At 32.5% G+C, this 26,540-nt stretch overlaps 2 protein-coding genes across 2 annotated transcripts in view; both read right to left on the bottom strand.

Moving 5' to 3' along the window:
* The window catches only part of LOC126855443 (probable G-protein coupled receptor 158), an 80,402-nt gene extending 65,334 nt beyond the window's left edge, over window positions 1-15,068 (bottom strand). Inside the window, exons 1-2 of the mRNA XM_050603091.1 lie at window positions 14,798-15,068; window positions 10,141-13,371 (exon numbers count right to left, since the gene is read on the bottom strand). Of these exons, the coding sequence (XP_050459048.1) occupies window positions 10,141-12,043 (1,903 nt within the window). The 5' untranslated portion in view covers window positions 12,044-13,371; window positions 14,798-15,068. The remainder of the gene's footprint in view (window positions 1-10,140; window positions 13,372-14,797) is intronic.
* A 4,879-nt stretch (window positions 15,069-19,947) lies between these two features.
* On the bottom strand, window positions 19,948-26,421 carry LOC126855481 (Golgi apparatus protein 1). The gene is made up of 15 exons (XM_050603169.1): window positions 25,963-26,421; window positions 25,459-25,811; window positions 24,825-25,387; window positions 24,206-24,623; window positions 23,917-24,018; window positions 23,502-23,780; window positions 23,148-23,317; window positions 22,803-22,920; window positions 22,545-22,741; window positions 22,240-22,459; window positions 21,607-21,933; window positions 21,335-21,514; window positions 20,916-21,144; window positions 20,602-20,708; window positions 19,948-20,527 (listed from the first exon to the last, which is right to left on the bottom strand). The coding sequence occupies exons 2-15, from the start codon at window positions 25,765-25,767 to the stop codon at window positions 20,363-20,365; spliced, it is 3,384 nt and encodes a 1,127-aa protein (XP_050459126.1). The 5' UTR covers window positions 25,768-25,811; window positions 25,963-26,421; the 3' UTR covers window positions 19,948-20,362.
* Between the last annotated feature and the right edge of the window lie 119 nt (window positions 26,422-26,540).

Genomic DNA, 26,540 nt, shown 5'->3' with positions numbered 1-26,540 from the left:
CATTCGAGACATCGCGTGCCCGTGCGCAAGCACAATATTGAGTTTCAAGTCTCCCTTTATGCTCCCACATTGTTCCCGCAAACGAGACGTTTGCCGAGAGCCTTTGTCCTTCGCAGCAAACTTCGGCATTTCCGAAAATCAAAGTAGTATGCGATTTCAGTCAGTTTTTGAAAACTCGCAAATTCAATCCGACATTGATATTCGCAATATCGGAACGAAAATGCAGCCGAGGAGTACAAAAGAAATGATTATTCAGCTGAACTGTTCGCGGAATTAGATAAAACCCAAGTGAAAAGATAAATAACAATATCGTTGCTTATGCTTTCAATCATGCATATGTATCGTGCAACAAAAAAAAAAAAAAAAAAGAAATTGCATTTATGTAAAATTTTGTAAAATTCTTCAATTATTTTATTAATTGTATTACACTCGTTAGAGTTATCAGCGTTCTCATTTATCCAATATAATTCAATTATTAAGATTATTAAATGAAAAATATAGTAAGGATTTGTAATTATATCTGTTTAGATTTTTATAATTATTATTAGAATGCAAATTAAAATTGCTCTCTAAATACTGAGTATCGACAAACGAAAGAAATAAAGGAAAAAAAATTTCGTACAAGTTATAGAAAATTGAAGACTGCTCTCGAACTCCTTTTTTATTAAGATGTAATCCGTGACTGGATTTCAGAAGGAGGACAAAAACTTTTCGGAAGAAGATGTGCGAAGTTTCTACCAAGAAATCCATTTGTCGAAAATGTAATTTAATTCTCGTGTTGAAGCGAGAATTATCGTTTTGCTCTCCAACAATAGAATCGAATCAATCTCACATTCTATATAAATAAAATTAATAAATTTTATATAAATAAAATTTTGTAATTTTTGTCGTCTGAAAATCTTTATCGATTTTTTTAAATATAATGATTTTTAAATTCGTATATGCGTGTATATGTAATATGTCGTAAGTATATAGTATATCGATTACAATATTGTATATATCTACATCGTGAATATATTATTTCACTGCACATTGTCTTTCCTTGGAACTCTATTAAATTATTGCAATGTACACTTTTTTGTGTAAATAAATTTTTTTCCCTCTCATCTATATTTTATACACACTACCCGCAGAGCGAGTTCGACACACATGGAGTTTCTCAATTTAAACTGTATAATATAATTTGCAGTTCACAATATTGTTTTACTACATTGTTACAAATCTCATAAAAGCATGTAAAATGTAGTTTTTATCGACACTATAAACGATACTTTTATCAATCATATTTCATTTTATAATGCACACATAGTCTCTGCAATAATATGACAAACGTTACGAAGTGTAATGTTTCAATTATGTTTTTCAAATGAACACTCCATATCCCCTCCTTTGTCTATTCCGTTATAAACTTTCGCCGATTTAATTTACGCGTTAGATCTTGCATCGCGCGTCAGCTGGTTTCATCAAATACATAATTAAAAGAGTTTGATCGTCCTTGAGTTGCATTCCGTGCAGGCAAGGATTATAAGTCATGGATTATAAGTGAAATGTCGAACAGTCTTGTGAAAAGCGTATCCATATATCTTTTCGAGACAATCGATGTGCATTGTCAATAAATATATCGACGCTCCGCCGCACGCAATTATCGCGCTTGTAAAAACGACATTTGTCTGGCGCGTCGAATATTTGAAGGAAACAAATGGAGCTGAAACGATATGTTATATTCATGCGGAAGAAATGAGAAATGTGATCGCGCATAAGTTTAAGAATTGAACGAGAATGTTGAAGCTTGTTCTGTTCAGAGAAAAATTATATGCGCGTGTGCGTTTATATTTTATAATATGAAATAAAAGAGAGAAGAGAGAAATACTATTCGTAATTTTCTCCGATGACTTTAATATCTAGACAGGCTCACATTTTGTGGGTCAACTAGAGCAGACGTAGTATTTAGTAATGTAAAGTTACGTAATATCACTAAAATCTCTTAATAGGCATTACATACTATATTTCATGATTTAAACATTTCAATCTCCACGAAAGCTCTCTCGGTTTAATGGCTCGAGCCAGTAGGAATGGCCTTTAATTATTGCGTATCATCGGGCAAAAACGTGTCCACATAAAATCGTTAAAATACCTTGGGACTATCATAATGTATCTCCGCGAGAGAAGTATCATAATTAACGAAAATCCTAGCTAAGAGCTTAATTATATCATATGCAAAAAAAAAAAAAAAAGCGAAAGATAAATATAATGTAAGCTCTTTCGCGGTTTACATTCATTTTGAACATTTTATTCTCAACATTTAATAATATAAGCTTAACAGAGAAAATGTGTAAAGTATTATTTTATAATAAAGCGAGAAGATACGAAATAATTTCTGAATTTTATCATTGACTTTCCGTTTGCTTTTCCAAACCCACGTCCGTTAAGCTTCATCATCACGTGACGTTAGCATGCTCTTTTAAATATTTCACGTGGCGAATGGAGGTCTGTAGTAAAATTTCGAACGAAGGAAAAATAAATAAGTGAGTTCTACGGAATGACATTCTAATCGCGAAAGTCGCGCCGACATCGATTCGCCTCTAAAGATTACCCTTTTAATGGTGGCGTGATGCATCCGGGATCGTTTCATATCCCCGTGGTGGTCGTTTTATATCGCCATGAATTATACGAGCGAGTTTGCTATTTTCCCTTTACGCGAGGTTTTACGGCCGAAAGGAAGCCGAGAGATCGATGATCGACCGCCGCTGTTATTGTACGTGACGATATAGAACCCAGACTGAGAATCGCCTCTCGCAACTTTTTCAATAAATCCGCCACGTATATTTGCACGCACTAAAAACGCAACGGGAATGAATAAATATGTATCGATTTCATATTAATTGACGTAGTAAATAATAATTATGCCTACATATATATGCGTGTGTGTGTGTGCAAAGAACATTTTTCTGCTAAATCTGTTCGCTTCATAAAGGGGACAGTGTACATATAAACAAATGTATTAACAAAGTATTGAAAAAAATAAATAAATATATTTATATCGAAATAAAATAAATTTGTTGAATAAATAAATATTTTTCTCCCGCAATTTTCAGCTTATTTTGCTTTACAAATCGCTATCGGATCTCGACACTTTAATACTTTAATGCAATTTTGGATTTTATAGCTCTCCAGTGACCTTTCTATTTATCGCACAGATCGTGCCGGGTCATCTTGTATAGCCGCAGGTACTGGAGGTCGAATAAAACAACAGCGATTATTCACGACGTCACCAACTCCGGTACAGAAAGTTTCAAGGAATTTAGTTCGCCGAGATGTAAGGATTTATCCGGAAGCCAGTAGTTTTAAAGATCACTGATCTGAGAATCTAAAAATCTAATAATCTAAGATAACATTTATCCTTTTTTTTTTTTCATGGCTATATGCTTTCTTAAACTGACAATGAATCGGTAAAAATACCATTGTGATTAAAACAGTGATAAAATTTCGCCGAAGATTAATGAGTATTTTATTGCTCTTTAATGAAAATATTCACATATTCTTTTCCTCTATTTTATATTTCATAAATTATGGTACTTAAATTTCATTAAAAATCAGCCATTATTAACTGATTCATTAAGATTTGTTGCCAGTGTTGCCCTATAGTTATAATTGTAATTAGTGCTTATCAATGATAATACACTGACTCGATTTAAGAGAATGTTTATATAATGAAATTATAAATATATATAACACTATATAATACGATATATAAATAATATTTTATAATATTTATATATTTATTATATTTTATAATATTTATATATTTATTACACATAGTTATTACTTGTAAATGTTTACGTAATATTCAAAATTCTTCAACATCTTCAATATTTATATATTATTCATAAAATCTTTCTCTTGATAAGAACATAAATAAATCATTCGATTTGATGATATTTAAAAATAAAATCCAGTATCAGATGGCTTTACTTTAAATGTTCAGCAAGGATAAAGATCTAAAAATATAAGAACTCGATGGAAAACCAAACAGATTCGCAACCTACTAAAAGTACCAAATATAGAAATGATGAAGAAATAAGAAAGACGATCTCTTAATATTAAAATAGGTCCTAACATATTATTTACAGGATATAAATATATAAATTGTACATTAATATAATTTTATAAAATATGTTTTAACGCATTTTTTTTTATAATAACCGGCAACATTGAAGGAAAAAATAATGTTTTTCCGTATTTTCGTGATTGTTATTTCGTAATTTTCTCAGCCGCGCGTATCTCAAACAACCGTGGCTTTCAATTGTATTTTCAACGGTCCAGGGAGCGTCGTTTGTTCTAACATCGGCAGCTGTCGTCTTGTTTTCACGTCTCAGGACAATTTATTTCCTCTTGAACGGATCGTACTATCTGACGAAATAATTCGATTTCGTTTTTGCTTTCTTTCGCGATCATTCAATTTCGGGCGGACAATCAAGAATCCTGCGCAGAAACGAGAAGTAATCCCAAGCCGGTTCTCTATTAAAATCCAAGTCGGATTCTTTGTGTTCTCCGAACAAAACAAACTTTTCCAATCGCCTCATGCTGCAGGATGCGATTGGTATATATCGTAGATCATATCGAAAATTCCACGCACAATAGTTACCAGTTTTTTTTTTTTTTAACTTTGCATAAAAAAGGGATGACGACTGTAAAGTGATTCTCTTTTTTTTCGTATCACGAATTTAAAACGCGGTCAAATAAAATATAAAATAAAATATAAAATGAAAAATATCCATTGTGCGTTTTCTAAATTTGTAAACACAAAAGAAAGAGAAAAAGAGAGACTTATTATAATATTATTAAAGTCTTAAAAAAGATCCATTCTTTAAATCTCAAATTTGTATATTTAAATTTATATTTTTCTTTCAAAAAAAAAAAAAAAAGAAAAACAAAGAAAAATATATGTGTATATGATACGAGTCTATGATCTTGTTATCTGTGTCTAGAGTTATATATATGTAGTTAAATAATAAGTACATGTGTGCGCGTGTGTCTTTTGTGCGCCGAAATATGTATGATTAATCAAAAGCAATCTATTATAGAGGCTGCCTCAAAAAATGCTTCAGAAAAACTATAATAATTAGAATAAAAAGGCAATTGTTTCGCGAGAAAATTAATAAAGTATATTGAAACAAGCAAACGCGCGAATAATTTTTTAACTTAAAATCGCGATTTATTTTCCTACTTTCTAAAGGTTCATTATGCTTAGCTAGATTGCTAAATTCTATCAATTTGTATATAAATTCGAAAATGTATGTTAAAGCGCTCTATTTATTATATATAAATAATTAAATAAGTGTTAAAAAATTTACTTACACCTTATCTATTTATGACTTGTGATTATTTTTTGTGTTAAATTCTATGAAACTATTTTAAAGATTAATAGGACAATGGCAATTACATAAATGTAGCATTAGTCGATAGCATATTGTGCGACTGACTTATGCATTAATTAATGCGCGTTTGATGACGTGCTAATTAACGCTCGAATGAGAGCGCTAATGTTTCGGCGGCTAATACTTCATGCGAAAAGACCAGTTATTTTCAATAGTTGGTGTACGAATCGATCGATCCCCGTGCCGGTTCCCTTACTCGCGTGCATTCATGCACTAGTAAAAAGCTAGTACATTTGCTAATGGACTAATGTATAAACATTCATGACTAATCAAAGCAGCTTTCTTCACACATGAAAAGCTTAATTATTGGCGAGTCAGAATATAAATAAAAGATTTGTTGAAAGAAATGAATCAAAGTTAGATAAATAGGTATAGAAAAGTGATTAAATAAATAAAATATTTAAAATTTAATTAATTTTGTTAAAATAAGAATAATATAAAATCAATTTTTCCAAGTTGAAATATATCGGAATTAAAAATTTTCTGTTTTTCTTTTTCTTAATGCATTGTAATATCAGATAATTACCATACGAAAATATAAAATATTAAGAGAGATGCATATTATTAATAATAATTACTATATAATTGATGAAATATTGAAATAATGAAAATTTGAAAACGAAATATATTAATAGATCCTCGATCACGCAATTACATATGTGTAACTACCATTATCGTATTTCTCTCTTTCTTATGCAAGTCCCGTTTGAATAATCGAATGATAACCGCTGGAGAGATAATTAGCGGCGGGATCGACGAAGGTATTAGACAAATCGGATGAATTTCACAACCGACAATCATCATAATTTTGATCATTATAATCTTATTACGCGGATCTCCCTCGCGCTTGAAAATCCGCCGATGACGAAATGATCGATGGCGAATATTCGACAGCACTCGCGGAATGCGTAATGATCGGGTTATTTGAATTTCTAATAACGTGCAAGTCCGACGCGCACAACAAAGGCTTCGGGTATTAAATTCATATTGCGCGCATACGAAACGCATAACAAAGCTTCCGTAATTTCGCGCGGACATAAATGACGGATGATTTCGCAACACGCGAGCAGCCCCCTTGGGCAAAAATGAGAATATATGGTGTGCTACTATACTTTTTGAACACGCATTATATATCATGGGGACGGTTCATTTTGAACGGTTTTTGTTATCTCTCTTGGAGATTTTCCAGAAAACCGTCCTCGCGCCCGCCGTTAACGACCGGCCAGCCCAAAATATTGAAAACGCGATAAGAGCCATCATTAGAATTAATTTTCCATCGTATATCTTACATTCTTCCATCCTTTAATTTCAAAATTTATTGCACTTTGCACTTTCGAAAACTAATCAACCATTTTTAGTTCGGATAAAAAAATTTTTTTTTTGTCTCTAAACACACATCGCGAATATATTTAATATCAAAATGAACGTACATGTTCCGCTATAATTCATCATAAACTTTACAGAAATCTTTTCTCTCTTTCTCTGTCGATTGATAAATAATATACCAAGAGATATATTTCATAACTTTCCTCCCTGCGTGTAACACCTAGTTCTTGGCTCAAAGTCTATAACATATATCACGGACTAGGTATTCCTTAAAAGTCCTATAAATAAGAAAAGCCCTGCCAAAGAAGTTTCGCTCTTTTCTCTGCTGCCATTGTACATTATTCATCGATATCTCTTATATCATTTCCTTGCCATCTGATTTCTTGGGATAACTATATTTTGTTTTCATCTTTTATATCTTAAATCGAGCTTTCGTATCTTCGCATCGTTACTTAAATCGTTCGTTTAGCGATTTTATTATTTATATAATATTATTTTTCTAGAACAAGATACTGTACGTTAACATCTCTCGTACAAACGATCGAATCGAAAAGACGAAGTTGTGAGTTGAAAATTGATTTCCTGTAAGAGGATTGATCTCGTCTAAGGAACACTGTCCATTCCTTGTTAAAAAGAAATTCTGTTCGGATCTTCTGCTAAGCTATTTTCTGCTTTGGAGAATCCTATTGATAGCTTACACTATTATCGAGATAGATTTTTCTATTCCATCAATGCGTGCAACCCGCCTTGTCCTTTTTATCGAGAAAAATAGTGTCCTATAAAAAAAAAGCCTCTCTTTTCTGCAATTTTTTTCATATTTTTTACAATTCTTTATTAAATATTTTTATAATTAAGCTTCAAGAGAGAGAACAAGAATTATAAAGTACAGTGTAATTTGCAAATAACTGAAAAATGAAACTAAAACCATGTTTTTATATCTCAAAAGCTTTTTTTGATAAAATCTCTTAATACACACGTGGCTTTTGTAAATTAAAAAGATTTAATGCCTCAATCATTATAATAATGACCTATTCTCTTGAAGAAATATTTAGCACTTGATAAATAAAAATATTATAGTTACGAATGACGTATATGAGATATCATATGATACATATTTTATAAAATAAATACATGTACATTTTATGTATGTAATTATTATTTATGTGCAAACAAAAGAGACAAGAGATTAAATTTTTTAAAGCAGAAATGCCACACATGCTCTTCAATTTTTATTTATCTTTCTCGTTTTTTACTTTTTACATTCTTTTTTTATCCTTTTCTCTCCTTTTGTTACAATATTTTTAAATATATTCTATATGTTTTTATTTGATTAAATATTTCATTTTTGACACATATAAATTTTAAAATAGGAATATGCAAGAAAATTTTCTATACAAGTAAAAAAAAAAAGAAGTTCGGATTTTTTTTATTTTAATTTACATTTTAAATCAAACAATTGAACAAAATATTAATACAAAAAAAAATATTAATATTTTTTAATTTAATTTAGCATCAACAAAAAATTTTTCTTGTCAAAAAAAAAAATTATATTAAAAGTAACTATAATTCTAAATATATATAAAGAGAGAAAGAAGAGAAAAAGAGAAATATAAAAGCAAATAAAAACTCAGTCAAAATTAATTTAATACATTTAAAAAAATAATGTATCTTTCTTATTCTTTGTTTCTATGTATCTGTTGTTTCTATGTACAATTTCTTTTCTCGCACACATTTTAAGAAGGACACCTGCCTCTCCCATTGGCGAGATTAAAAAAGTTACTTGAGGCGAAGGGTTAACAAGCTTAAACCCTTTTACTGGGAAAAGCAATATTTCGCGAGTCGAACTTAAGTAACTTAAGACAGAAAGTGGACATATTGGCATTGGCAAAGCTTTTTCTTTGAAAATGTTTACCACAATGCGGCATGTGCGAACATAGAAACTAAATATGGAATCACATTTTCTTGCTAAGAATATGTCTCGAAAGAAGACTGTATGAAATAGATACGCGCTTCATCGTAAATTAAAGTTCTTTGAGAGCTCTGGTTTATTGAACTCCTTCATTATTGCAATGTCAAGTCTTATCAAGCAAGAATTCCTATAAATTCGCTATATTAATTTATTCACGAACTAATTCACTACAAATAGCAGAGCTCCTAATTTAAAAGAAGATAATTATAAAAAACATTTATTAATTACATTAAAAAAAAAAAAATACCGAAGAACAAAATTAAATCTTGAAAAAAATGATAATTTTTTTCACAACGTTCACTTTCAATTCGTAGAGCGAAAAGATTAAACGAAAAATGTAATTATTGTAGTTGTCTCTGAAAATAGGACAGTTTGTTTAACTAGGAGGCAGATGAATGCTGCCTCGCGGGCATCTGCAACGCCATTGTCTCGTAGACAGAAAAGATTGTAAAAAGATGGGTAAAATAAAAAAATATTCACAATCTCGGTGCGAGCAGTGCAAAAAAAAAAATTACTACCCGTCATAATTAAATAGTTATAAGAATAGATCATATCACATGTATGAAATAAATAATAATACATAATAAGAAATAATATCAATAAAAATAAAATTGTTATCATAATATATTTGAATGTGTATCCCGTGGTCAAATAATAGCTTTACCAATAATATATATACTGTGGCGGGAGAAAATTTATGTACATAGTATTATTTATATAATATTCCCGCTGCAGTTATACTGCTGATTACTGGTGCATGTTAAACTAATTGACTGCTGTCGAGTGTACATGGCTGCTGTAATGCCCGCAAGCATTCGCGTACGTCCGCACCCGTTTTGTTATCGACTTGCTCAACTCCTGGTGCACACAATTACGGATCATGGAAGACGATATTGTTGAGTCGCCAGATGTACACGATATGCAAACTTGCCGAAAATTTTCGCCTATTAACTTCTTTTCCCCTCAAGCTATATTTAATTAAGATTTAAATATATTTTTTTTCTAATTGTATATGTAACTGTATATGTAAGAAAAATATTCGACTCCGCGAATGGAATCGAGAAATGATTATTTAGCTTCGCGAATATAAATTCCCGACGTGTTTAATAATTCATAAATTAGCAATTCGGCCATTGTTGACCTATCCATATTTATCTGTGCAATTTTTATTTTATTTATCTTAAGCAGTTGTTTTCATAACGATAATTTTCAGAAAAATATGCTTCATATAAAAATTCGCTTTTGATTTATTGAATAAAGAATGAATTTATATAGAGAGCTTCTCTCGACAAAGGAAATTGATCGATGATTTTTTTTACCAACATTATTTTTAGCACTATTTTTAGCAATTATATTTTTAGCAATATTAATGAGACCGATATAAAGACGATGTTAACAACGACTTACCACGACTGAATTGCTCATAACTGGCGATTACCCTCTCGGCGTTCTTCCTGGCGATGTAGAACCACTCGCTGCTATTGCTCAAGTACTTGTACTCGATCGCGAGATCCTTCACCAGGATGCCGTCCTGATTGGGCAACCTATGAGCAAACGGGCAGTAAAGCCAGCGATTTCGGTACTGCAGCTTGTCGTAGCAATTGCCGGCAGCGAAGATATCCTCGTCAAACTCCACCATGGACAAGACGCTGGCGTGCAACAGATACTCGGACGACAGCATCACTTCCGGCGCGTACTTCCAGAGTCGGGTGAGCATATTGGCGCGATTGACGGCGAGTTCCGCCTCGAGGCGGAATCTCTCTTGTGCGTACTGATCCACGACACCTTCGCCCAGATTCAGGTCCGTGCCGGCGGTGCAGTTCTCGCCCAGGGTGTGCTGATTCTCGATTATCCGCAGGAAACGCGTCACGATATCAACCTGGGTGGCCTGCCATCTTCTGCGAGCTGACCGATCGAGGAAGGAGGCATTCGTCGATTCCTCCAAGTTCGAGTAATCCACCACGACATCCTGCAGGATCTCCTCCTCCTCCTCCTCGAGATCGTGGACGGTTTCGCTGGTGTTCGCTTCAGCATCGACGCCGAGCGTTTCGGTTGTGTTGCGATCAATCGCGACTGTCGACGCGACGGTCTTGTTCAGGAATATTTTCCTCAATTTACTCAGGGGATCGTCCTTGAAGAGACTCTTCAGGGGATCGGGACTCGAGCGCAGAACGCCGTGATTCTCCGAATGACGCGCTCTAATCGTACCACCGTTGGAATTTCTTCGTATTTCGTCCTCGTTCTGATCCGAGAATCCGACATTCCTCGAGTTATCCTTGGAGAAATTTTGCTCCATCAGCCGGGAAAGATTACGCGTGAGAGGAACGGCGGAACTTTCTTCGAGCGCGCTTCCTTTTCTTGTCTGATACAGCTTGAGCAAACTTTCCAGTCCCTCCGGAACATTATCCTCGACTCGATCGAGAGATTGGCTGTTGACCGAGTTATTCTTCGCGAAATTTCGCTCGAGAAGCCAGGAATGATTATGCTTGAGCGAGACGGACGTTTCCGGATGATCACTCACTCTTTCCACTTGACCTTGTGTCTTGTAGTGATTCTCGCGATCCACACGAACGCTGGTGTCGATCCTCATCACCGAATCCTTCGCGCCCTCCTTCGAAGGATCCTCCGCGATCTTCTGCCGCGCAAAATGACTCCTCGATCTCCCGTGGCGGATCTGCGATCTCTCGACGCTCGACGCTTCCTGTTCGATCTCCATCCGAAAGATCTCGGTCGGCGAAATTTCCTTCGCGGAACGACGCTCTTCCGTTTGCGAGCGCATTTCCGCCGAGCGAATCCGCACGGGACGCTTCTCCTCAGATTCGACCTGAGATGGAATGCAGATCCTCCCGGGGATGATTTCCGCGGAACGATGTCTCGGCGAGGGATGAGTCTTCATCGGACGGGGATTCCCCATCCCGGCAACGAGATTTCCCGCGGAATCGGGACGAGTCAGCGCGACGGAATGGATCTCCGTCGGCCGGAAGACGTTCAAGGCGCGATCCCACGTGACCGCCGGACGATTTTCCGATCGACGATTCACCCTCTCCACCTCCACTTCCGCCTCGGTGCGAGCGATTTCCCCGATCGAGCGAATCGCCGCGGGACTGTTGAGGGTCGAGAGGATCTCGGCGGCACGGAATTCCGTCGCGTCGACGAGCCTGCGGTCGACGAAGGACGACCCGCGGTTTTGCTGATGTCGCAGATAACCCTTCGGCTTCTCGACCTGGAGAAGCTTCTCGTAGTGGTTGCCGAGGGAATCTTGCGTGAACGTGAGCAGGATGAGCGCGCACCAATAACCTGACGCACTCATCTTCAGCCGCTCATCCTTCCGCTTGCAACGCTGTTGTCGCTTGTTACATCCGTCCGCGACGATATCTTCCTTCGAATTTGTTTAAATTCAATCCTGACATTTCCAACGACGAGTGATCATCGTCCGCTCGTAACAGTGACTCGTAGCAGTCGCTCGAAATAACGTGACATGCTTTCGAGTTTTAGCGTGTGCTTGAAATTATATGCTTCTCGAGATTAACTTCACATCCCCGTATAATATAGTTCTCCATCTCCTGGCAATATATAATACATCTATGCTTCGATATTTCTCAATGTAATATTTCATTATTACAACTTGATTATTCTCTTATATTTATACAATCCTTTAATATCGTTAATAACGTAAAAATTTTAGAAGATTGCTGAAGACATACAACTTTGTTACATTCTTCCAGAATTTCTGATCTTTAATGAATCCTGCGAAAATATTTCTCCAACATCCTCGCAATGTTGAGTCTCTTCTTAAGTCACGATGCTCGATAGATCCTGCTGACGAATAGCAGAGATTCCCACACAATCTTACATCTCTCTGGTCCAATCTATGGTCCTTGAGAGATCGTATCCTTTTATAGTCCCGGAGTGCTTAATGGTCTCTCGGCATCTCTGCAATCGACTTAATTTCCGCTTGCAACTAGCACCACATTTCAGCATTTGTTTTTTTTTTGCTAATCACTGCTCTACGACGACGAGTACTTTCGCGGCAAATCGATCTGTCAAAGTGATCTGTTTTCGATTCGCGGATGCTCTTGGGATCAGATCACGCGTGAAATGTTTTTTCACGCACGAGCTGCATATTAATCGAGATCTTTCTCTCTCTCTTTCTCTCTTGCAATAGCTCCATTTCTACACAGTTATTTTTGCGCGACAGAATTTTGTAAAAGTCTAATTTTGATGCAAATGCATTACTGGAGATGATCGAGAATTGGCGAATATCGTGAAAAATATTCAAAGATAAAATGCCTTGGTCAATTTCTCGAGGATATTACATCGATTTGATTTATTAAAGCAATCTCTTGATTCGGCTCTTGATATCATCGTAAATGATCGACAGTTTCATTGTACATAATTATCACACGATCGTTATCTTCCGCGATTCAGAGAGCGAGAATAAAAAGTGTTTCTTCATTAATTCCGACGCGATACGTCTCTCTGATAGCAATTTCACAGGTAATTGCATTAATTGGGATTTTCACACTGCGATAAAAACAGTCCTAACTTTCCCGCGTTCGTAATTCACACGCACGTTATCATAGATTATGGCACATTCATCACATCATTTGATGACGCGTTTCAATGAAAAATTGGCACCTGACAAATTTATCCATATGCACGTGTCGCCATTTTATTTTACTAGTAATTAATGTTGATATTATTAATATTGTACGCCTAATTATTAGGTATATATTTTTTATATATATGCCAATTATTCTTTTTATTTATTTAGCCAAACAAATGCCTAAACATGTGTATAATTAAATAAAAAAAATAATTGTAAAATAAATCACGTATTCTATATTTTTCCTTTGTAATTTTAATTTACATTTTTCATGTTTCCTCCAGCAAATCGATATTGAGGAAATTTAAATGTAAAGTACGAACAAAAGTACAAATATACAAATTGTCACAATAATTAATTATCCAAATTAAATGTGCAAATTAATCATCCTCTTCAATCATAATTCATCGATTTTCCCAAAGATATTAAGAGAAACAATATTCGCATAACTTTATCCAAAATAACCCGTGCAAATTAACGTCAAAAGTCACATTCAGTTCAGATCTCATTAATAAAAATTAAATCCACATCGACACATTGTTCCGTAACAACGCAAATTAATAATTGCTTTGAGATAAATTCAATGCTCGAATACGAGAACTAATTCAATTTTGTGCTAGATGTTTTGGGATTTTATATGAAAATTTTAATCACTCGTCATAATTAGCAAAATACCAAAAATTTAATTTTCAACGAAATATTATTTCTGATCGATCAAATTAATAATTGTTTTAAAAAAGACCTGTCCGATTCTTCTGCAATAACGAGTAATTAACCCGATTTCATCAATAATGAATTTCTCGAATTTTTTTCTATCGATTCTTCTATATTTTACCTAAACAAAAAGCAATGAAAATAAAAATTAGAATAAAAATTCAACTTACATAGTTTACCTTGTTCTGCAATTAAAAAGACAAATAATAGAAAAAATATTTTTATAATTCTTTCGCAGCACCAAAAAAGATTATTAACATAAATTTCTTATAATCTACTTTTCAATTTTTATTATAGATTGATTAAAAGTATCAATTCTCACAATAATACGTCCATTCGAAATAAAAAATCATTTTAAAGCGCATTTAATTCTAGCAATATCCAGGATGATTAAACTCTTTTTTTGATCACACAATCTTGCATCACGTCGCGTATATTTTTTTAATCAAATATGAACCGCGGAAATCTAAACAATTAAAGGGAAAAGCTGATTTATCTCGATTAATCAGCAATATTGCTTTAAATTCAATTTCGCGTTAAATCCGCATTATTAATAGTTTCTAAACAATTATACGTGAATCATTCGTAATCGCTGATCTATCGTAAACATTCAAGATTAATATAATCGAATTAATTATACACGACGATAATCGAATTAACTATAAATCCTTTTAATCGAACGGATTAAAAAATTGTGCATCTTCTGTGTATTCTCTCGTTTCCTAAAAACTACATACAATTTACCTTACTTTATATTAACTATTATAATCTTTGATAAATATTTCTTTATATTTTTCTTTCGCGCTTTTCGATTAATTGTCGATTTCAAGTTGGATCGATGAATCGTGTGAACAGATTCGTCCTGCCAGTCGTCATTTTACAACAATTTCCTAGAAAAATGACGAACTCTTTTTATTTGCCTTTTTCTTTCTCTCCTTCCTTCTCTCTCTCTCTCTCTCTCTCTTTCCTCCTCTTTTCCTCTCTCTCTCTCACGAGTCGACGGTCACGACGGATAGATCTGTATACGCTCGCACGCGGCGTCAAACTGACAAGGGTTGGGAAACCTGCCACCCTTCATGCCGACCAATGTGTGAATGTAGAGCGCATGATCTATCCCTCTCCTTTCGCGATGCACCGAGTTTCGCGCCGCTTTCCGTTCCCAACGCTTAGTCTAGATCTTAATCTTAATCTTTCGTGCACCATCTCTGTACAGTTTTACAGCTTTCCTACTGGGACGTATGAATAAAATGAAGCTTTTGCTTTTATCCGTCACGACGGTCGTTGCGAAAAATACATGTATATACAGGGTGTTCCAAATTAAATTTCTCTTCCATGGGAATCCTCGAGCGCCAATTCTGAATCAAATTTTTCTTATCTTTCTTATCTATCTTAAAAATTTAATGAGACATCATATTTTTTATGTCTTTTTTATATTTAGATTTATTTTTTATATTTTTTATATTTTATTATATATTTCAGTAATTAAATTTTGAAATAAAATTCTTTTGAACGAATCTCAACCGTAGATTTATCTTAAGAATCAACTTTCATTAATCATACGTTACCAGAACAGACAAGATTTCAAAAAGCTCTTAATTTTAATTCACTTATAATTATAATTTTTACGAAGTTTTGTTTTATCTTGATATTATTATAAAAAAATTATTAATAAGTTAAAAAATTATTAATTGGCTAAAAAATTTTTTAATCAGAAAGAGTGCTATTAATTTGATACACCTTGTATTATGCATCTGTTTATCCATAAACTTCCAGTTTTTGCTTTGATTGTGAGATAAAAGCAGTCGCTATGGAAACATGAATAAAAAGTTGCGTTTATTATGCATAAATAAATTTTCATAAAACGCGAATAAAAGTTTATTATCTATGAAAAAAAAAAAAAAAAAACTGGTTCGATAAAATTTATAGCTTTGCTTTAAAATAAAATGTTTATATAATATACATCGCTTTGATAGGTTTTTACTTAATTTCGTAGTGTATCTTAATGGATAGATTATTGATTTACAATTAGTACCATACATTTCGCAAATTCAATTTCAATCAAGTACTCTTTTTATTTATTTTGTATCGCAAGTAATACAGGTCAACAAGTTTCATTTAGCGAAAATTTAGAATATATAACATGAGATTAATTTTTTTTTTTTTTAATTATTTTCTAATATATATTCATAATAATAAATACACAGTTCGAACACTGATTGTATTTCATATATTATATATTATAGAGAAGAGTATTATTTTAATTATTATATTTTGTAACACGTATATTATCGACTTATTAGTAAAACATAAAATACGCTTTTCTTCGTGTATGTTCATAAAAAAACAGACGTTTTAATTTTTGCCTCTTGCTATAAACATTTATGTCATCTATATTCATTTGACCCACTTTATCGTTCGTTATGTCTCGCTTTATTTTGTAAACATTGGAGACCTAAACTAAAGGGTAGTTAATATAGAGAAAATAAATAGAAAAGTTTATACTGGGCAATCGATAATATTTGATTGTAGTCATTGAATTTGTTTGAGAAAAAGTACAAACCAACAAATTTCATGCCAAAATAATTCAACTTCACACAACTATATTACCATAAAAGCGCTAAATGAGTAATTACATAATTAATATTAAAGATAAATAGATTAATTAATATTTAATTGATATTAAAGATAAATAGATTAAATAAATCGGTGGATAAATAGAAAATGTCACGTTAAACTTTGGGTTTCCTTAAATTTTATCAAGATATTTTTTATCAAAAATAATCCAATTATATATATGTGTGTAAGAGCTTCAATAAAATTTATTACAGCATTAAGAAAGCTTTGATTTTAACGAATTAAAAATTAAACTATGCATACTTAATGTTCGCGAAAAAGATTAGATATTTAAAACAAATATTTTTTCCTATTGTTTTTCATATGAATTTTAGAGATAAATCTGTTTTACTAAAAATATTATTTCTATCACACATGACATATAAATTTATAGAATTCTTATTATAGAATATACAAAAATATTTTCCAAAAATAACATTGCTTCCTATATTTTCTGTTTAATTTTTCAGTTTCAGAATATATCCGTTCAAACGCAAAACACATTTCGAGTGAATTAAGAGTAAAATTGAATCGAATGACGCTTTGGCTATTCAAATCCGCGTGAATTAAAAACATCGTAAAAGGAAACGAACGTAGCGTGCAGCTTAGGGAAGAAAAAAAAAAAAAGAATGGGGGAAGTAAAAATGTAGAAAGGTACGTGCATGCGGGTAGGCCGGTGATATAAATGGATTCTACTTACCGGGTTGTACCGGTAACGTCATCGCTGACTTGTCTCCTTCGTACTTGATGTCCATCGACGACGCTAATTTTCGAGCTTCGAAACTATCACGCACTGATATGAAACAATATGAAACAACCAATTACAATCGCATGCGTATACATATATGTATGTGTGTGTATCGCGGATATTTTATAAAATCAGACTCTTTATGCAAAAAAGGACGTAGCCTTTTCATAAAATGCCAAATCCTTTAAGCTGGTATTATAAAAAAAAAAAAAAAAACCCGTTCAGTCTGTTTTGTAAAAAGACTGAATGTACGAAAAGCTTGCAAAATACATACACATACACGCACAGCAAGAAAATATATTGATGAATATATCATATACAAAATAATTGTTATGCTTAATTTATTTTCATAGAATAAAATTTGCCGAGTGAGAGAAAGAGATAGATAGATAGATAGATAGATAGATAGAGAGAGAGAGAAAAATAGAAAAAGAGGAGAGAGAGAGAGAGAGAGAGAGAGAGAGACAAAGAAGAGAGAGAGAGAAATAGAAAAAGAGAGGGAGAGAGAGAGAGAGAGATAGAAAGAGAGAAAGCGCAATATTAAAAAATATTAATGTTGCATCAATATGTGTGTGCATGTGTATTCGTTAAAGTAATTGAAAAAAAGAGATCAAAAATTTAAAAAAAAAAAGAGTTAAACATTTTCATCGTCAAGTATTCTTTTGGGAAGAAAAATTCCAAGGATTGTATCTCGAACGTTTGAAATTAATGACACGTAATTAAGAAAAATCTTTTAATCAATTCTCAGTTTTTTCAGCACCATCAAAATTCGCAAATTAAAAACTTCCGCACATTCTCTTTAACGTACCTGTTTCTTCCCTCCTTTCCTTCGCAGCGTGCTCACACACGTAATCAACGCGCAAATCGTAAATATCGAGAAATACGGTTAGCCGCGAATAACACGCGTTAATTAATTTTATTGTGCGCTTACCCGATACAAAGTTACGGTCGTTCGCGATATTTCATCGATAATTTATCCGCGACGAAACGAAAAATATGAATAGCACACGAGCCGATGTTTGAACCGACATTCGATGGGAGAAAGTGCGAAATAAACATGGCGACTGTTGCGAACACTGCCGAGTATGTTTACCAACTGCGAACCAAAACACCGCTCAAAATAATATCGTCCGTCAATATCGTGCGTCGTAACAAAAATATTATTAACGTTGTACCGAGTGTATGTAATATGTAATTATCGAGAAGTTTATATAATTTAATACTATTATGAAATATTGTGCGATATAATATACACGCGATTCGATACTTCCTTTCAATGAAATATTTTCAAAATGACGAAAGGAAAGTGCGGGAAAATACGAATTTGAAATGCGTCATATGAAATATATGAAATTTATATAGTGAATTATGTGCAAAATTATTATAGCAAAAACGCGATTTTATTTTATATTACTTACATATGAAGCTTTTTATTTATTTAAAAAAGATAATTAGAATTTTATATATATAGTAAATAATATAATTATATATATAGTAAATAATATATACTGTTCATATATCTTTTATATGTGACACACATATATATATATATATATATATATATATATATATATATATATATATATATATATAGTTATGTTTTAAAACAAATAAAAATTTTTATAACTTTGTATACCTTTTATATTCATATAAGAATTTAAAGATGGAAAACTCATGACTTATATATATCTTTGAATTTCAGTCACTTTTACATATCTTTATTCGTCTCTTTCATATCACAAATGTACAGAAAATTTAGATGCATCGCGTCACGTTTTATATAATAAATGCGTCTCCACTAGCCCATGTTTCATTTTCGCCTGCATGCGGGAATCATTCGTGCGATATGACCTCAAACGTCCCTGAGGAATAATCAATCTTGTGCGCATTGCACAGTCACTTCAATAGTTATTCGAGAACTGTGTTTCAAAAGGAATCCTCAGACATGTTCTCATTCATTTTGCAATTGCATTGCGCAAGTTGAACGAGCCCCGAGGGAAAGAGATGGAGTACCGCGCTTCCGAATATATACTTGCATTCTCTTGTCTTACAATTCTCCTGTCTCTATTTCTCTTTCTCTTTTCGCATTACTTTAAAGTCAACATCCCTGGCACCGATAAAACACATGCTCGACTCATGGGCTGCTTATTTTCGCGCAAACAATTGATATTTTGGTTATTTGTTATTAAAAGCGTATTTGTTAAAAACAGATTAATAAATTCATTTATTTTATTTAATATATTTTATTTTTTTTACCTTTAAAATCTTTGAACAAATAGATCTTGGAGATCAAATATTTGTTTTAATAAAATATTGTTTCTGACAAAAAGAATTATCAAAAATCATAAAATCCCCCCTCCCCTCTCCCCCCACCCCCATTCAAAGCTAATATAATTTTTCTCTTTTTCGTAACGAATAATCCCGCGATATACGAAATATAAAAATTTATAATCAAATAATATAGCTTGTTTTATCTTTGTTGTAACATAGCTTTCAAAGTATTTTTCTTAATGAAAATAAAGTACTCTTGAAATTTGTCACAAATTTTATAAAACACCCTGTATTTTTGAAATCATAATATTATATGTACGCGTATGCACGTAATAACATAGAGTATATTTTTAAATAGTTAATTTTTTTACATTTTTTTTAATTTTTAGGATATTCGCATTTTTAATTACCATTTCCATGACGTTTCGCATAATATCATATACATTTACCAGCCACGTCAAAAACCTCATACCACTTATAAATACAAAGAGTTGCACTTTAAAAACTTTATAAACAAAGGTATAAAAAGACCGATATTACCTCTTTATACTTATTATAAAACTTTTGCATTTTACGATCGCCGATCGAGTCAGTACCTGTTACAATTTACGTTTTTATAGTCTCTCAATTAATTTCACGAAAGTCATTTCACTAGTGGACGGACCCCGGTCGCGCCGTCACTTGTTTTTCATAAGCATCGTCCGTCTGGTCACTCGACCGCAGAACATTCCGACAATGAAGATTATTCCGATCAGGGTAAAGCCAACGACCATGAAGTAACGGCGCGCTGGGGAACGGTTTACCGACGAGTATAGCTCCTCGAACGAATTTGGCGCAATTAACTATACGACAAATAAAATGGGATTATACCAGGCTAAAAAGAAAATAAATATTATAAATATTTTTGACAACAGACCTTGGCAGCATTTCTAAACATTTCCATCCTCGTAGTCAACATCTTAAAGCAATCAGGTTGCAAAGGTTTATTACTATCCTGCAACGCATTTTGTAAACACTTTATATCTGTAATATAATTATATAAGTTATTAATGAACACCATTACACATAATACAATAAAGTAATTTGTAAAGCTTCATTATAATTAGAAATATTAATTTTATCTATTTTAGATTAAATATCCTATGTAATATATTAATATAAATGTGTTATATATACTTAAAAAATTTATATATTATTTTCAAAATTATTAACAATAAAAATATTACATACGTCTTCCTGCGCCTTGAGGTACAGCACTGCAATACTTGCTGATATCCACGGCACAAGCTTTCTGCAGCAAGGGATCCACATTGATGTCGGCCCTCGTTTGCTCTATCATATCAGCGATTTCTAAACGACATTCTTCCTTCATGTCTTTATTTCCGGCATTGAATTCTTTCTTGAGACATTCCTCAACAGTACCAGGCTCATTTTCGTCCGATCGACATATAGTTACAATCTAACAGAATAGAAATTTCTTAGATAGATACTTAGATAATGAAATTAAATTTTATATTAATTAAATTTATAGTAATTATAAAATCTTGTTTGATAACTAAATTCTTAAATATTAAATATTAAATATGATTGTCCTTTAGGGAAAATTTTTAGATTATTGAGATATAATTATAAAATTCTATTGTTTTTACCTCATGTGCGCACATTGTTGCTAATAATGGATTTAAATGATAATTTAATGCAGCTTCTCTAAGAATGTTAGCCATTTGATGCTCGCACTTAGTTGTCAATTTCGAATCTCGAAATTTAATTTTTAGACATTTAATTATCTTTCCTTCAAGTTCTTTGTCAGTACGCTCATGTGCCAATACCTAAAATAATGTAACCATACATATGTACACATAATAAAAAATATTGATTATTAAATTATTTTAAATTATATTGGCTATAATTTTTCTCTTACTTCCTTGCAATGCCTATCGATATCGGAACCACACGCGTTTTGCAATGCTGTATTAAATCTGTAATCTGTGTTCTGTTCAATCATTCTTCGAATCACAATATTCTTGCATTTGTCATCAAAAGTGAGCTCATCTTTGTATCTCTTAAGACAATCCAAAGTTTGTGATTTGCTCACATCGTGACAGTATTGTCTAATCATAACTCGACAAGTGTTCAACAGGGGTACATCGCTGGAGCTATCTTGAAATTCCTGTTTTCTCACTTTAAACAATTGCTTATGACATATGTCCGTTAGCTTTGATTTATGTAATGCTAAACATTCTAATATCTGAAACAAGGTTTTAATCATAATCTATCATAATCAAATTGGCTTAAAATGACAAACTAAAATAATTAGTAATAGTTTAGAAAAAAAAAATTCAATATTACTTGTGTGTTCTTAATGAGTAGAGAATAAAACATAATAAATATATAAATATATAAATGTATACATATATAAATATAATTTATATTTGCATTCTTCATATATATGAAGAAATTATAGTTTGAATAAAATTTTTTAAATTACATTTATAAGATATAAATATAATGAACAAGTAGATGACTTCTCTGTATTAAATAATACCATCACTACCTGTGAATTGCCTGGTTGAACGTTATAGCAAAACTGTTTGATGTCTATTGTACAGGCCGCTTGTAAGACTGGATCAAAATGAATGTTTTCTCGCTGTTGATAAAGTTGTGCTCGCAATTGTTGTCTGCAATCCTTCAATATGCGATGCTGAGATTCTTTTATTATGTCCTCCTGCACAATTGAGCTTAAGCAATCTATTACATCGCCTTTCGTCTTCGATCTAAATTATAACATATGCGATAAAAAGTAAATTTCAAAATATTTCTATTTTATAATCATATATTTCAAAAGAAAAATTTAATTACTTAGGACACCATCTTTTAACATATGGCCTGCACGCCTCTTTGAACTTATATGTAAAATGATAATTCTTTAAGGATATCAATTGGAAATGTTCTACAGCTGCTTTACATTTATAATCCGTGCGTGCATCCAGTTCGTTCTTATGCTCAATAAGACATTCCATCATATCTCCTTCGTCCTTTCCATACTTTAGCACTTCCTAAAATATATGTAATCTCATTGACAATACATGAAATGATACAATCAATTTAATAATTTACCTCACAATGACGTTCCATAATATGCTGACAATGGGAAGAAATGATAGGATTCAATTCGACTCGCTCTGCTTGCTCTTCGGTGAAATTTCCAACAGCAAGTTTGCACTTTTTGTTTAAGCTGCAATTAATACAAATTCAATCAAAAAGTTTAATATAACAAAGACAATTTAATAATATCAGAAATATTTTTAAACTATTTTTAAAAAGTTTTTGAAGAAATATTCCATTGTATAAGAAATACATTTTTAATAAATGATGAAGTAAAAGATCAGCAAAGTGATTCCAAACAATTTTTAATATGTAGTTTCTATTAATATATTATTAATATATTAAGAGTATCAATACATGTCTAAATTATCCTGCAGGCACAGAATCTCCTCTCCCTTTGCAGTTTTATCGTAGCAAAGTGACGCTAGTTCATTGAAGCATACTTCTTCTATCTCGGGTTGTAAGTCGACATTCACAGCACGCTGTCTCATGACTCTTCTAATTTCCTCCAAGCAATCTACTTTCAACTAAAATACAGAAAATAACGATAAAAATCAAAGAAAAAGATAATTAGAATCAAGAAAATTATTTTTATTGGTATAATAATAATGAATTATGTTTTAAGCTGAAATAGCTGAAATATTTTAGTTTAAAGTTTAATTATTAAATTAATTTAATTGAAAATTAATAATACATTTCATGTAATCTTACCGTCACATTTTTCTGATATACATGCCGATATAAACATGGTAATACAAGAGGGCCTGTTTCAGGATCCATTTGTTTCCCGTCACTGGCCCATGCGTTTCTCGCATGACACAAACGCATAGCGTCAAATTTGCATGCTTTGTATAATTGTGGATCCAATTTAAAATCTCTAGCGATAAAGTATTGTATTTGCACTAGAGCTGTTTCACAGGCCTCAGTCATTCTTTCTGTTCCTAACTGTTCCATTAAACAGGATATCACTCTAGCATCTCCACCATGTACCTAAATTAGATATTAAAAATAAGTGCTTAACAGGAAAATTTATTAAATGGATTTAAATGAAGAAAAATAAGTTTAAAATTTTATATATAGATTAAAATTTGCTTATAGAATTTGCTATATTTGTATACAAACTTACATCTCTACAAGCTAGATTGACAACAGGTTGACATTGTTCTCTTAAAACTGGGTCAATTCTCCAATCTTCGCCGGCATCAGCTTCCATGATTAACTCCTCCAACTATAAAAAATTATGCAATATAAAAAAATTATGGTATACATTTTTTATCAATATAATGTTTCTACAAATTTTAGATAATATTTTTCCAAAAATATTGTAAATAAGTATATTGATTATTTTATCTATTCGCGATTATTTTAAAAACTTTAGATCCTGAGATTTCTAGTTTTTTCTATCAATTCTGTACCGCTCTTTGACATTTCGGCGAAATTCTCGATTTCTTCTTTCTCGTTCTCGTATGCTCCATCAAACAGTGTATCGTAGCACCACCGACCTCGAGACTATTGCAAAAAGCCGTTATATCGTTGGCACACCCGTCTACGATTTCTGGTGACAACCTATAATCTTCCATCAGAAGCTTTCTGTGATCGAACATTTCTGCTTGACAATTTCCATCGATCTTGCTACCGTTTTTTACGGCCGACTCCAAACAAAGCAAGATTTGCGCTAATTTGATCTCCTTGTCTTCGGACACAGATCGCCTGCAGTGATTACTTCTGATATCCTCCTTACATGCTTTAACCAGACCCTTGCTAACTTTATAGTCAGAAGCAATAAGTTTTTCTCTCCTTGTCAATTGTTCTCGACACTGAGCAGTCATCGATCTGTAAATAGAAACATAATTAAAAAAAAAAAAACAGAATTCCTAAATAATATTATTAGATTGCTTAGATTATTATATAAATATTCTACTATTTAGCTTTCTAGACTCTTAAATAAACTCTTTTAAATTCTTATTAAACTCCCTAGAATCCTAAATTTAGACTTACACACAATATTTACTTTTTTGGTATTTGAATATCTACCTATCAGTTTTGTGTTGCATTAAACATTTGTAAACTTGACCACTGCCTGGTCGAATGTCGGGACAGAACTTTATATGATCGTGAGTGCACGCCATGTATAACTGACGATCCAGTTTGATATTTTCTGCTTGAATCTCAGATACATGGAGAATGTGTCTCCTGCATTCATGTTGCAACTGTTCAACATGTTCCTGTAGGCAAGCTAGTATCTGACCTTGCGACATGTCCCTGTATGGCTGCAGATTATCGCATTTAAAATTTTTAATGTCATTTGCACAATCTGTCTTAAAAGGAATCAGAATTCTGAAATCACTAAAAGCAATCCATTCTAATCTCTGAATATAGGTAATACACTCAGAATCTGTAACCCTCTCTCGCTTATCAATCAAGCAAGAAAGATATGCTCCTTGGACTTTATCAGAATCGGAACATTGTAGAGTATCCAGTTGTTCACCACATGCCTTTCTGGCAAGCCTCTTTATATTTTGATTGTTTGTAATATTCTGAATATAAATCCAAATTGCCTGTTGACACTTCTGATTGATTCCAGATATCTCAGTAGGCTGTAATATTTGCAAAAATAATTAGATCTCTAAAAACAAAAATTTATCCTTTTTTTTAACATTTTTTTTACCTTGAATGTTTGAATGCACTCAAGCAGCATAAGTTCGTCATTATTCTTATCTATATTTCCACAAAGATGATTCAATTTATCCCTGCAACTGCCACTTATCTTTGGTAAATCATCATCGTCAAATTCTCTTCTAGAAGCTAAAGCTCTTTGAACCCTCTTAATCTTAATAGAGGCATCAGAAAACATCCAACCGATTTTGGAAGGCTCATCAATCTGTTGAGTATCTCCGATATAAGTTGATGTTGTGCAATGTAGTGCTAATAGAATAAGCAATGCAGAGAATATCTGTCTTGTACATTCCATCCTCATTACTCAAACTTTATATCTCCTAACGATATCATTACAATAATGTTCTATAAAAAATGCATAAAAAAATTTTGTTAAGCACACATCTTTCAGAATTATTTAACATCATTTATTCACAACTATCTAATATAAGAAACAAAAACAGAATAAGAGACACTGTTTATAAAGTTAACAAAAGAGAAGACACAGAGTACAAACCTTTCGCAAATTCGTTTATGCTACGGCCGTTTTTTTATTATTTTTTTTTTACTCCTGTTGATCATCTACTGTGTATGTGTGTGTATGACGTAAACGTATACCTAAATGCCCGAATACATTATTGGAATCAGCAATTGTCAGCAATATAAGCACATAAAGAATAATTGGTGTAAAAAAACGATCATAAATTACTGACTTCTATATATTATACTTGTCATTATACTGAACCACCACACGCTCGTGCGATGAAATGTGATGCAAGGACAGCCATTTTCATGTGGGCAAAAGATCATACCGGGTGTCATAGAATTCAATACGCCGTGTCACTTGATAATAAACGTATGTTGCAAAATAAAATTAAACAATAAAAAATATCAAATGTAAATATAAAAATAAGGAATTTATATATATATTTTTTGTTCAACCTTATATTCTGCCCACATGAAAATGGCCACTCTTGCATCATCTTCAGCACCAAAGTTAGCCGTCTAGTGTAATGTATAGTCTGTGGTTCACGATTAAAAACACAAAAAATGATTGGACGTAAGAGACGAACGCGGTAACCAATCATCATCCGC

The sequence above is a fragment of the Cataglyphis hispanica genome, chromosome 16 (assembly GCF_021464435.1).
Source record: "Cataglyphis hispanica isolate Lineage 1 chromosome 16, ULB_Chis1_1.0, whole genome shotgun sequence".
Classification (NCBI taxonomy): Eukaryota; Metazoa; Arthropoda; class Insecta; order Hymenoptera; family Formicidae; genus Cataglyphis; species Cataglyphis hispanica.
The sequence above is the reverse complement of the archived record's forward strand: the minus strand, read 5'-3'. Positions and strand labels throughout refer to the sequence as shown.